The sequence below is a fragment of the Leucopleurus acutus genome, assembly GCF_964270905.1.
Source record: "Leucopleurus acutus genome assembly, chromosome: 5".
NCBI lineage: Eukaryota > Metazoa > Chordata > Mammalia > Artiodactyla > Delphinidae > Leucopleurus > Leucopleurus acutus.
The window spans coordinates 95,817,375-95,830,294 of record NC_139147.1 but is presented as its reverse complement, the minus strand read 5'-3'; the positions used below and the strand labels follow the sequence as shown (position 1 = coordinate 95,830,294).

The 12,920-nt window shown below is 36.4% G+C and overlaps 1 protein-coding gene across 4 annotated transcripts in view; it reads right to left on the bottom strand.

Moving 5' to 3' along the window:
• Positions 1-1,807: 1,807 nt before the first annotated feature.
• The window catches only part of SLC2A2 (solute carrier family 2 member 2), a 34,782-nt gene continuing 23,669 nt past the window's right edge, over positions 1,808-12,920 (bottom strand). For 2 of the 4 annotated variants that reach the window (XM_082840335.1, XM_082840336.1), the window contains exons 9-12: positions 12,048-12,152; positions 7,871-7,972; positions 7,002-7,205; positions 1,809-6,914 (exon numbers count right to left, since the gene is read on the bottom strand). In XM_082840335.1, the coding sequence (XP_082696461.1) occupies positions 6,714-6,914; positions 7,002-7,205; positions 7,871-7,972; positions 12,048-12,152 (612 nt within the window). In that variant the 3' untranslated portion in view covers positions 1,809-6,713. Of the gene's footprint in view, positions 6,915-7,001; positions 7,206-7,870; positions 7,973-12,047; positions 12,153-12,920 lie in introns of all 4 variants that reach the window. The other 2 variants (XM_082840338.1, XM_082840337.1) reach the window with 2 other exon arrangements.

Sequence of the window (12,920 nt, the reverse complement as noted above, 5' to 3'; positions counted from 1 at the left end):
TTTGAGTCTTGCATGTCTGGAAATATGCCTAATTCTACTTTTACACTCAACTGATAATATGTCTGGGAACAGAATTCTAGGCTGGAAATAATTTTCCTTCAGAATTTTGTAGGTATTGTTCCATAGCCTTTTAGCTTTCACAGTTGCTATTCAGATATGACATGCTTTTATGAAGCCTGTTTATTTGTATGTGACCTGTCTTTACTTTCTGGATGCTTTTATATGTACTTTTTAACTGCTGGTGCTCTGAAATTTCATGATGAAATTTTGTGCTTTGTTTGTTTATTTGTGTTTCGCACATGATAAACTTTCAATCTCAAGCCTTGTTCTTCAGCTCAGCAAAATTCCAGTATGATTTGTCTTTGATAATTTCCTTCCTTCTATTTTGATTTTATTGTATTTTTTTCTCTTTTGAGCTCCCATTGTTTAGATGCTGGATCTTCTGGGCTGATCCTCTTAAGTTTCATTTCTTCCTCTCCTCTCCTCCTCCCTCCTCCTAGCATTTAGTTTGTTAATAACTGATAATAACTTGTCAGAGTTGGGCACGTTATCTCTTATTCATGGACAAAAACATATGTTTTCATGCTCAGTAATGTGCCTGCAGTTGGGCATTAGGCCAGTTCTTTCCCCAACACCTTTTTCATAGTCATCCTTCTCCTACTTTACAAAAGACAGGTATAGTCCTCCTTGAATCCTGACTTTCACCGTGGCGCATTGCTGCAGACTCAAACCTCTAGCAGTGCCAAAAAAAGGGATACTTGGAAATGATTTTAACTGTGACGCCTACCTTAATTAAGATGGCATAAGAAATAGCATATTTGGGCCTGAGTTAGGATATTTTGAACGCAGACATTGTAGAACAGGGTACTGACCACTTTGGTTTAGCAGACCGTACCCAATTATTTTCAAAGTGCATTTGCTCCTGAAGGAAAGACCAGTAAAAGTAAAGAATATAAAGCATCTGTAAGAAATGCAGGAGACAGACTGGTGACCAGTACCCATGACTCATTTATGTTTACCTGTGGAAGCACTGGAATTCAGACATGAGATGGCTGTCACAGGAATGAGTATTAAGGTGCTCATTGGAAGTGAAAAGTTAAGTCAGATAGAAAGTAAGTCTGATTTAGAAAATTAGTTTGACAATAAGGACTGAGTTTGCCCATTAGGTTATGACAGACATTTTCCATGAATTGAACAAGCTAACAAGCTGTATATGAGCTCTCATCTGAGGTTTGATGTGACTAGAGCATGTGATAAAATAGAAGAATTTCATCACATATATGTGAAAATGCATGAAATTAATTATATTTCAATTTTCCCAAACCGTTCTGAGTATATCATGTTAAGCAAGTTGCCTCTAAGTGAAAGATTCAACAATATAACTAATAGTCTTTTAATAAGTCTTGGTAAAGCCTTTTTGGTATGCTGCCCAGAAACTAGGGAGAGAATAATTTTAACAACTGGATAACAAGTCCTTTCACAATACAGGTTCTTTGATTTCAACAAAATTAAAGGGCCCAATTGAGTTATTAGCTGATAGTTTATTAAAAATTACTTTGATGATTAATTTTTGTGTGCTTTTTGGCTATAACTTAGAAATAGTTATGGAATTAAATGACATTGGTCTTTCCATTCCTATCTACTTATTTATGAAAACAAGATTTTCAATACATCTATAATAACAAAAAGTAATGATAGGATTTATGTTGAACACTGTTTCACATTAGCAATAAGAAATACCTATCCATTAATTTTTTTTTTTTTTTGCGGTACGCGGGCCTCTCACTGTTGTGGCCTCTCCCGTTGCGCAGCACAGGCTCCGGACGCACAGGCCCAGCGGCCATGGCTCATGGGCCCAGCCGCTTCGCGGCATGTGGGATCTTCCCGGACCGGGGCGCGAACCCGTGTCCCCTGCATCGGCAGGCGGATTCTCAACCACTGCGCCACCAGGGAAGCCCCTATCCATTAATATTTAAATTACTTGAAGAAAACCCATACTTCTCACTGAGATGAATTTCTAAAATAAATATTTTAAAAATGATAAATGTATATAACTGAGTCACTTTGCTGTAAAGTAGAGATTGGCACAATATTGTAAATCAACTATACTTCAATAAAAAAATTAAAAAATAAAAAATGAATAATTTTATCAAAATTTGTAATATGAATAATTTTCTGCAGTTATGTGCTACTAATTATCATAAATGCTAACTCAATCCAGAAAAGAAAAAGAGGTTAAACATTTTGACATTTGTAGACACAGGACATTTTTAAAAATTCAAATTCAAATTATAGATATTTTTTGTTGCAGAAACTTAGAATCATCAAAAATATTTTAAAGCACGTATATTTATTGCTTTAGGATAAAATTCTTTGGGGGAAATGGAACAGAAATATGAGAATAGAAAATAATGCAGTAAATTTTCCAACTGTTAAATATAAAAATATATTTATATATATATTTTAAATGGTTATGTTGAGTAACAAATTACTATGGTAATTAAATGCTATTGAATAAATAGAGCATAGCAATTTTAAAATGTAAATATATACTATATTTTGAAAAATTTTATCCTTTGCAGCTATTTAAACATATGATGAAAAATTTTAGACATTAACTTAAAAATTTTAAAACCACTAACTTACAGTTTTTCCTTTTCTCTCCTTTGTACTATAACTATTTGTTTTCAAATTTTATCCCCTTTATGAGTATGCAGGTGAATGAGGATAGGGGCCATGTTTTCTAAGCTTTGTCTCTTTTACAAAACTTTAATAAAGTGTCTTGTTCATAATAGGAGTGCAATTCAATATTTACCGAATTAAATTATTTCTATTTTCATCAAAGGGAGTCATTCATTCCTCTTCAATTGTTCTTACCTAGCCTACAGGTTAGTTTTTTCTACTACTGATAATCAAAACAACTGCTTGATGGAAATAAAATTTTGGTTTAAAATGTAACTCACATATTATCTTTAAAATGAGAATAGGAAAGATACTGTGAGAGGAAATGAGTATATACAATAAACCAATATCAATTTTCTTAAATGTGGTTATTTTCTACATAAAATAAAACAACACAGTATTTGGAAATATACTTATTGACATAAAACTATAGTGTATACATACTATAAATATGTATACATTCATATAGTTTATGTATGTGTATAGATATTAATAGTGTATACATACTAATAAAACAAATTTATTTTCATGATGATTCTTTCTAATGTGCACTCAATTAGAAAGCAGTAAAAACACCAGCAGATGGCTCAGAGTGGTTGACAATAAACCTTTTCTCCTCAGGTCACTAATACAGAATTGTAATGAAAAATTATATATACTTTACTCAGCACCTTTGCTTAGGACACTGTAAGCACAAGATATTGCCTAATACTGCTTTATTTGCTACGTTTGCAACAATAAGCTAGCAAGAAGAAGTAGCTTATGCATGTATACTGGTTTATACACTTTTGCAATTTTTGAGGATTATCAAGATTTGGTCTTGCCCTGTGATTTAATCCTATTAAATTACATTTAAATATGATATATAGCATTTTATTTTGTACTTAGTATTATCCAAAGAAATAATATTACATATAGACCTCTTAAAAATAACTTAGGCAAAAGCAAGTTTAAAAAATACAATAGAAACTCTTACAACCTACTTAGAAATATCAGGTATGTGTTTAAGAATTAGATAGCCTAATATCTACCCTAATTCTTAACATTCCCTTGTCATCATGAGACTGTTGCTTGAAGTAAGAAAATATTATCTTGAATTTATAAAACTTTTTTTATTCAAAGCAAAATATTGGAACTATCTTATATATGGTAGTCCTGTATCCTAACAGTATCTTCATGAATACTAATTCTAGGTAACATTTATTGAGCGCCCCCTTTGTACCAGACACTCTGCTTAGCACTTTACATTTAATCTTCACAACAACTCTGAGGTAGGTATATGATTGAGCCCTCTTTACAAAAGAGGCCTTCAGTTTGAGGTTCATGGAAGGAAAAAGATGAAGATGGGGATGTTTATACCCTGGTCTTCCTGAGCTCCTCAATAGACTGAGCTCCTTGAGGAAGGGCTTTCTCTTACTGTGTCTCAACTCAGCATGCACTACTGTGCTGATCGTGTAGAGGAGAGTGGGGAGAAGGAAGTGAGAGAAGATCCGTGCATTGGTGTCACGACAGTGGGCAACACTAGATCTAGCAGATGAGTGGCCAGATCAAGAAGTGTAATCATGCTCCGAGCAAGCTAAGAGAAAATCACATTTGTGAGGATGTTAGAGTATGAAAATAATTCCACAAGAACAGTAGCATACTATGAAAATTAAACATTCAAACACACGTCTAATTTCCCTGGGATTAAATCTGATTAATTAGTGCCGATATTATTATATATTATGATGAATATTGTTGAAAACCTAAGAGTTTCTTTTATCAGGTTAAGCTAGTTCCTTTGTCTTAGCCTCTTATTTCATCTTAATGTTTCTTTTCAACTCACTTGTATCTCTGAAAGGGAAACAATGTATGCCATTTACATTTCTCTGAGGCAGAAAACTGCAGGGTCCGAATTTTTGGTATTTGTGGTCAATCAGAATAATTAATTAAAACTTAAAAGGGGTCTTTTGGGTTCTTTATTTAAACCTTTACTACTTTGTTCTAAATGAGGTCAGGAATAGTGATTAAAGAATGTGAATAAATCACATTCATCACCTATAAATATGTTAAATTTCTTTACCAGTGCAACTTTGGGCTTCTCAAAGGCCATCAGCATGCTGATGCTTCAGCATCCTGAAGAAGACAGGAGCCGCAAGATGAGCCATTTTCCTGCTCCTGCCCTATTCAGAGTCCCTACTTTTTTTTTTTTTAACAGAGTTCACAGTTTAGCGAAAAGGTCTACTGAACTATTTAAGCTCACTGTGACTGTGTTCTGAAGTCCTAAGTGAAAGTAGTTTATCCTAAATTGGCCCAGAGGAAACAAAACTCAAAGTGAAAAGAAATAATTTCATGTTGTTTGGAATGTCAAATTACGTAAAGGTAAACACCTTTGGTCAAAAAAAGGAAAGAAAAATAAAGGAAAAAAAAAAAAGAAAAAACAAACAACCCCCACCAAGTGTTCAGTATTGTTTTTCCCACTCTTAAAGAGAACTTTTTAAAAAGTGCCTTTCTTTCATGCACATTAAAGCAAATGTAAAAAAGATTGATTCAGTGCTCTGCTTTGTGAGGAAAACAGCCTGGGGATACTTTAGCTCCCTGCTAAGCCTTTGGTATCCATCAGAACTGTATTTCCATAGTTGCAAAATTGACTGTAAGTGAAAGTCTGTTCAATTATCTGTGTATTTCCAATTTGTCCACATAAAAGCACTTGTAACAGTGCCTGGCACATAGGTAGTGTACAATAAATGGTAGCAATTGCAAGAGAACAGCTTAGATAGCATCCATATACTGCTAAGGCAAAAAAAGAAACGTCCAATGGGATGATTGTTTTGTGTTAGGCAACTCAAGTCTTTTCAAGAAAATTAAAAAAGGATATTGATCAAGTCTGAAATTAAACATTCATGAATTTTCAGGAGGCTGCCCTCAGGATCTTCCAACCTGACCTTTTCAACTCTATTTTAAAACATAAGAATTCAGAAAATATTTTTTAACAAACAGAGCAATCTTTTACTTCCAATTTCCTAGGTTAGACTGTTGTATCTTATTTGGGGTTTGAGGAGATATACAAAGTGTTTGATTTATCACTGTTTGAGTATATTTTATAACACAACTCAGAAAACCAAGCTGTGCTCAGTTAAAATGCAAAACAAACTATAGCTCAAAGGATTGAACCAGCAAGGAATTAACATGGGCTTATAATAGCTGTTAATATTAACTGATAACCCATGCTAAATGACCAGGTAAAACCTTTTAGTATTTAATCTTACAAAAACCATTTGGTCATCAAAGTAACAAACAAAAAAATTTTTCCCCAAATACTGAAAGATTTTGGTAAGCCTACCCAAAATAAAAGTTTTTCTTTATAACCATATTTTAATGTGCTTAATAAACTATTCCACATGAAAAATAACAGAAAAAACTTTTTAAGCACAACACAAATTCTAATGCACAAGAAAAAAGCTGACGGGAAAAACTGGAAAAGTTATCAATTTTAACATGGACCTTACTGCCACTAGTCATATCTCCCTTAGTATTGATATGAGGTCTGCAGGTAGGAAAATTCCAACTTAATTGTATTTAAATATGTAAATATTTAAATATGTAAATATTGGTTGTGTCTTCAGGTTTCTAGTCACGTGCTTAATATTGGTTGTGTCTAGTCACGTGCTTAATATTGGTTGTGTCTTCAGGTTTCTAGTCATGTGTTTCTAGTCACGTGCAATAACTCTGAAACTGCTTCAACTTCAGGATACTCTTGTTGTAAAGGACAGCACTAAGAACATTAGAATGTACTTGCCATTTAGTGTACCAAAATGAGCTAGACTTTTTGGTTTACTTAATTATAGAGCCTTACCACCCAAAATAGATTCTCGAAGTTAAAAAAATACTTTCTTTGTAATATTTGATGACATTTCTGATCAAAGCCTATAACATCTCTTTAAAAAATAAAACAGTACTTCAAGATGTAGATGTAGAATTCTCAAAAAACTTGTCATTTAAAAAACACTGCTTCCTTCCTGTTTCTGTTCCTGTCAAAAAGCAGGTTATCTTTACACAGTCTCTGTAGCTCCAAGGAATTCCATTTCTACAGCAGCTTTTGGTGCTTTGGTTGAAGCACTCTTCTTTCGGAACTCTGCTGCGATTTCCTCAAAGGACTTTCCTTTGGTTTCTGGAACTTTGAAAAATGTAAACAGAGTAAAGGCCAGGACTACACCAGCAAAGAGGAAAAACACATAAGGTCCACAGAAGTCCTGCACAGAGAATAAACAGAGTTCCAATTAGCAGCTCTTCAACCTTATCTTCTGTTCAGTAAATTTGTACAGTATTAGGCTGCTTACCGCAATGTACTGGAAACACAGAGCTATAATGAAATTGCAGGTCCAGTTGCTGAACGCAGCCATTGCTAAAGCAGCAGGGCGTGGTCCTTGACTAAAAAACTCAGCCACCATGAACCAGGGGATGGGGCCTGGTCCAATTTCAAAAAAACTGACAAAGAGGAAGATGGCTGTCATGCTCACGTAACTCATCCAAGCCAATTTATTCTGAGGAGAAAAAAAAAAACAAAGCGAAAGTGGAACTGACATTGACTGCTTCTTCCTTCAGCTAGGTAGATTCTCACTGAGCTCAGAGATGACACAGCTCCCTTCTTGATGTGTTTATACTCAATTAAGTATGTTATTCTAGTCGCAGACAAGTTTATTCGAGTTTTAGTCATCCTTAAATCTTTTGCGCTATAGGAAATCCTCTGGATTAGGATTTTCCATGACTCTTAGTCACTCTTTTTCTGTGAAAGAGGAAAAGCAAGGATCCAGTGACCTTTGCTTCTACTCATACCAAGGTTGCTAGACAGGATGCATGACCTCCTGTAAAGTAGTGGTTGCTGGTGCTGGGCTGGAAAGGTCTAGGTACTTGTCCAAGGTCACACAGGCAGCCAAGTGGCAGAGCCAGGATTAGAACCTGGTTGGGCTAATCCCAGAGCTTGTGCTCTACTATTGTATACACTGCCTCTCTGGGTAACAAGCACAGTTTACCTGCTGATGTTCTATATTTAAACCCCTAAACTAGTTCTCTTTTCTTTACACTTCTCCTTTGTATTATATGCTGTTCCTCTTGCTTTATTTCGTAAGTCAATCTCAAACGTTTAACCTGCAGCTCAGAAGTGCTATCATATGGTAACCAAAAATCTCAGTGCAGGCACCAAACTCACCAGTAGCACAAGTCCCACCGACATGAAGATAGCACAAACAAACATCCCACTCATTCCGATTAAAAACAGAGAGCGTCGCCCTGCCTTCTCCACAAGGAATACCTAGGAAAAATTTAAAACATATTGGCTTTATACTTAAATCGTTTTTACTGCCAAAGAGATCATTCTAATTTATACAGCTGGAAAGAGGCCGTTCTGTTATTCCGTTTTACAGATGTGGAACTCAGGAGGGGGGTGACTCTTGCCTGGGGTGGCAAAGCTGTTTTCAGTGAACAGAGGTGATTTACAACTACTGGCTTCCTTTCATCACATTGATTTGAACAGGCCATTCTAGAGAAAGAACCATAGCATTACCACCACCTGATGTTTATCATTTTGGGTGCAATATTTAGAGACTGGACCTCTTGGACCTCTCCCAATATATTTCCTGTAGACTTAAAATACGAAGGTCCTACATAAAAATGATGTTAATTTCCCTTCTGATAATTATCCTAAGTTATAATTGCAAGGGTTTGAGCACTGCAGACCCCTGAAACAGTACAACTGTTGATGTGTTAACTATTCTCATCCAGCTTTCTTACTGCAAATAAAGTCAAACTGTGTCCACTCAGGGGCAGCATACAGAGTTTGATGGCCTTACCAAAATGGTCAGGTCCGCATTTTTCTGGTGAGCCTAAATGTACCTGGTGCTGGTAATGAACTATCCACTTGAAAAGGTATGACTTTAAAGCAAAAGGTTAAAGTGCTTCCTTATCCTAATTCGGGAGATTTGGTGTCGATTCCTGTGGGTCTGCGGATCTTTGCACTAATGGTTAAGATTTACAATTAGCCAGGACCAGAGTTTGTTGAATAGACTCTTGCTTGATCCTTGGAATACTGCCAAGGTTGGAGAGTCACACACACAAAAACTACCTGTCATAATTTCTCACTTCAGTGAGTAAATTGGTTAGGCTTATAAATCTATCAGTAAAGCAACAGCAATCCAATACCCTTAGTATAGTGAGCTTTGGCTCTGAAAATATCTGAGAAACATTTCTTTTCACCTACAATGAAAGCCCCTTTCATCTCAGAGATATTTCGTATTAGAGTTTCAAATCACTTCAGGGTGGTAAGCAAGGAGCCACATTAAAAAAAATTTTTTTTTTAATTTTTTTGGCTCTGTGGGGTCTTAGTTGCAGCATGCGGGATCTTTTGTTGTGGTGCGTGGGCTTCTCTCTTAGTTGTGGTGTGCAGGTTTTCTCTCCCTAGTTGAGGCGTGCGGGTTCCAGAGCGTGTGGGCTCTGTAGTTTGCGGTACGTGGGCTGTCTTGTTGAGGCGCTCGGGCTCAGTAGTCGCGGAGCATGGGCTCTAGGGCGTGCGGGCTTCAGTAGTTGTGGCTCATGGGCTTAGTTGCCCCGTGGCATGTGGGATCTTAGTTTCCTGACCAGGGATCATACCCGCGTCCCCTGCGTTGGAAGGCGGCTTCTTTACCACTGGGCCACCACTTTACCACTGGGCCACCACTTTACCACTGGGCCACCAGGGAAGCAAGGAGCCCACGTTTAATTGTTGAGAAGAAAGTGGGAAAAACAAACCTTTCTCAAGTTCATAAAATTTCTCTATATATTTTGACTCTTTAATTATGACTTTTAAATCTGATTTGATGACACCATGTCAAGCTGCCAAGAAAACTGGAGGATTTCTTCAGGAATAAGGGCTTTTACTGTGTCTGTTTCTTCTATTTCTGAACAATTATTGCTAATAGGATTATAAACTCTAAAACTACATGCCTTGAAAATTGAGTTGGACTCCCTCCTTGGGGCTAGGTGAGCACTCAGGAAAGGGTGTGATACAGGGTGAGATTTGGTCAGGGGCCAGAGATGTCTACCTGATCTTAATTCTCATTTTCGCTGCAGACACTGTACATCACTCAGATCCTGGATGCTTACTTGGAGCCACTCTTTCTCCTCTGGACCTATGCTGCCTTCCAGTTCCCTTTATATTCTTCCTGTTTTGTTTTCTTACTCAAGATTACAGGCTCCCTTCTACCAGCTCATTAGTTTAAAAGAAAATCTGGAAATGTGGAACATAATTCAGCATCGAGTTGGGAAAGTCTATCTCTTTCTCTAAGTACTCATCCAGAAAAAAAAGATTGATTATGTTCCTTCCAAACTGTTGAAACATTAATATGTTATCAGTACATATTCCTAATTGCACATCTTTATTTGAAAGGATATACAGAATTCGGTAACCTTGGTTGATTTTGGTGAGAGAAACTGGATGACTGAGAGGCTGTCCTTTATGTACTTCTTTGAACTTTAAAACAACTTTTCAAAAATAAATATAATTAAAAATGTTAACTGTTATCTGTAGTCCTGGAGGGTTCATTAGACAGCTGATTAGAGTTGCCTTTTTAAAATTATGTCAGGGGGCTTCCCTGGTGGCGCAGTGGTTGAGAGTCCGCCTGCTGATGCAGGGGACACGGGTTCGTGCCCTGGTCTGGGAAGATCCCACATGCCGCGGAGTGGCTGGGCCCGTGAGCCATGGCCGCTGAGCCTGTGCGTCCAGAGCCTGTGCTCCGCAGCGGGAGAGGCCACAACAGTGAGAGGCCTGCGTACCGCAAAAAAAAAAAAAAATTATGTCAGTCATGCAAAAACGTTCACAGAATAAAAGGATGAGTTCAAAAAAGGTAGATTCAAAATAATCAAGGCTCTATTTTCAGAACAACTCTTCCCACTCCATGGGGTTGGCTGGTGGGGGGGGAGGACAAAAATGGAATTCTGCAGTCGTTTTCTCGTTAGATATTCTTAGAGTTTGGGTTACCCTGATCTTGATAACATGATGCTTTACATAGCAAATCCTGTTACACATAAAATGTTTTAATCATAGTCTCTATATGAAAAAAATATGTTGAAGTGGGATTTGCAAAAATATTATCTCAGGAGACAAAAGAATGGGAATAGTCCCTTGGATTCCATCCTAGTACCAGGCCTTTATTGGTTTAGAGTGGCCTTTTGGATTGAACAGGCCATGAATGCCTTTAAATGCCTCTAAAGGCATTTCTACGGAAGCACTGGTGTTCCCTTATTATCTGTTCTTCCTTCTCTTTCCAAGGTCCAGTTCTGTTTAATGTGGTCTGGACAAACCTGCCTTTTGATCTAGGTAGCCAGGCTGTAATTTATTGACTACTCTAGGTAATAGTTAAAAGTCCATGTGCAGAGAATGAAAAACAAGTGACTAAAGTATATTGAGTATATAGCACTGTGACCAAAATTAAAAAGCACAAGCTTTTTTAACATCTGCATTCAAAGATAAACTCAATTATCCTCATTTTAAAGTGAGTTATGTTAGTTGGGATGTATGGGGGGTTTTGCTGTTGTTTTTTGTTTACTTTAATTCTTAGATTGTTATATTAAATATTATTACTGTCAATATACTGAATTGTTCCTTAGATAAGGTATTTGATCTTAAGAAGAGTATATGACCTCTTCCCTTGTTGAGAAAAATTTTCAAAAGTGTATAATAACATTTGACAGTTGAAAAAGTTACATTTCAAAAATAGCAATAATATTTCAAGTTATAAACTGCTTCTATTCCATCCTCTCATAATATCACAGTCATATACATCACCAGAAGCCAGGGCCTTGTGAACTACCTGGAAGTTCTGCCCAATGGCCTAACATCATAAGAATTTACTGAATCAGTTTAATTTTGCTAGAGGCTTAGCTATCTAATTGAGAGGACCATGCTTATTTTAAAAATGTTTTTTCTAAGATATCAGGATAAAAATTTTCAACCATGGAAGGAGAGGATCTAGGATCCAATGCTGATAGAAATGACAAGCTGTTTGCTAATATCAAGGGGCTTAAGTACAGAGCAAAGGAGAAAGAGCCCAGGTATTTACACAAAAATACCAAGTGTCTGTGCCCCCAAGTGAGTTACTAATTCACAAATGAGTGACAAATGACATCTTCAGCAGATAAGGAGAACCAGTGATCACCTGTTCAGTTATGCCTAATCTCAATACAGTGGTTGGTTATTCACATATAGGACTCTTCCTGTGACCCACTTGGTTCTATCTACATACCCACCACACGTGGACAATAAGTCATAGGTCACTTTTATATTACAAGGTTATTTTACTCCCATTTCTGGACTGAGGAGCAAGCAGAATATTTATATAGAGTATTTTACTTACGGAGAGAGCAGTGAAAACTGTGTTGACAGCACCAACTCCAATGGTTGCATAAACAGGTTGGCTGATTCCAGCTGTCTGAAAAATGCTGGTTGAGTAGTAAAATATCTGCAAAATAATAATAGTTTAGCCTTAATCAAGAAGCCTAGCACTCATGGCTTTAAAGCAAGAATTATTTTAGTTTGTTTATTTTTAGGTGTTTCAGTGGAACCAGGGTCCCTAGAACTCTCAAAAGGTTTTATCCACCCTCTTCCTCCAGGGAAGGAGAAACCACAATCTTCCTTCAGTGTGTAAAGCTTCCAGTCACTTAAAAGTTCTCCTTATATTTAGCTGGAAACTGTACATCTGCACTTTATTTTTTTGTTAAAGTATAAAATACATGCAAAAAAGTACACATATCATTTAAGTGTACAGCTCAATTAATTTTCACAAACTAAACACACCTGTATAGTCTAGATCAAAAATAAATCATTTCCTGCCCTCCAGAAGCCCCCTGAATGTCACCCTTTTTTCAAAGGAAACTCTTTCAACTTCTATCCTTATAAATTTTGCCTAGTCTTGTGCGTGATATAAATGGAACCACATATTTTGTGTGTATTTTGTATCTGGCATCAACATTACTTTTATGAGAATTATCCATATTGTTGTATTTTCAGGCTGTTCATTATCATTGCTGTTTAGTGTATAATTGTATTAATATACCACAATTTAGTTACTCATTCTACTATTGATGAGTATTTAGGTAGTTATCATTTAGAGTGGTTATGAATAGTGCTGCTATGAACATTCTAGTACAAGCCTTTTGGTAAAATATGTATACATTTACACCTAGGAATAGAATTGCTGGGTTGTAGTGTATGCATGTTCTCAGCTTTG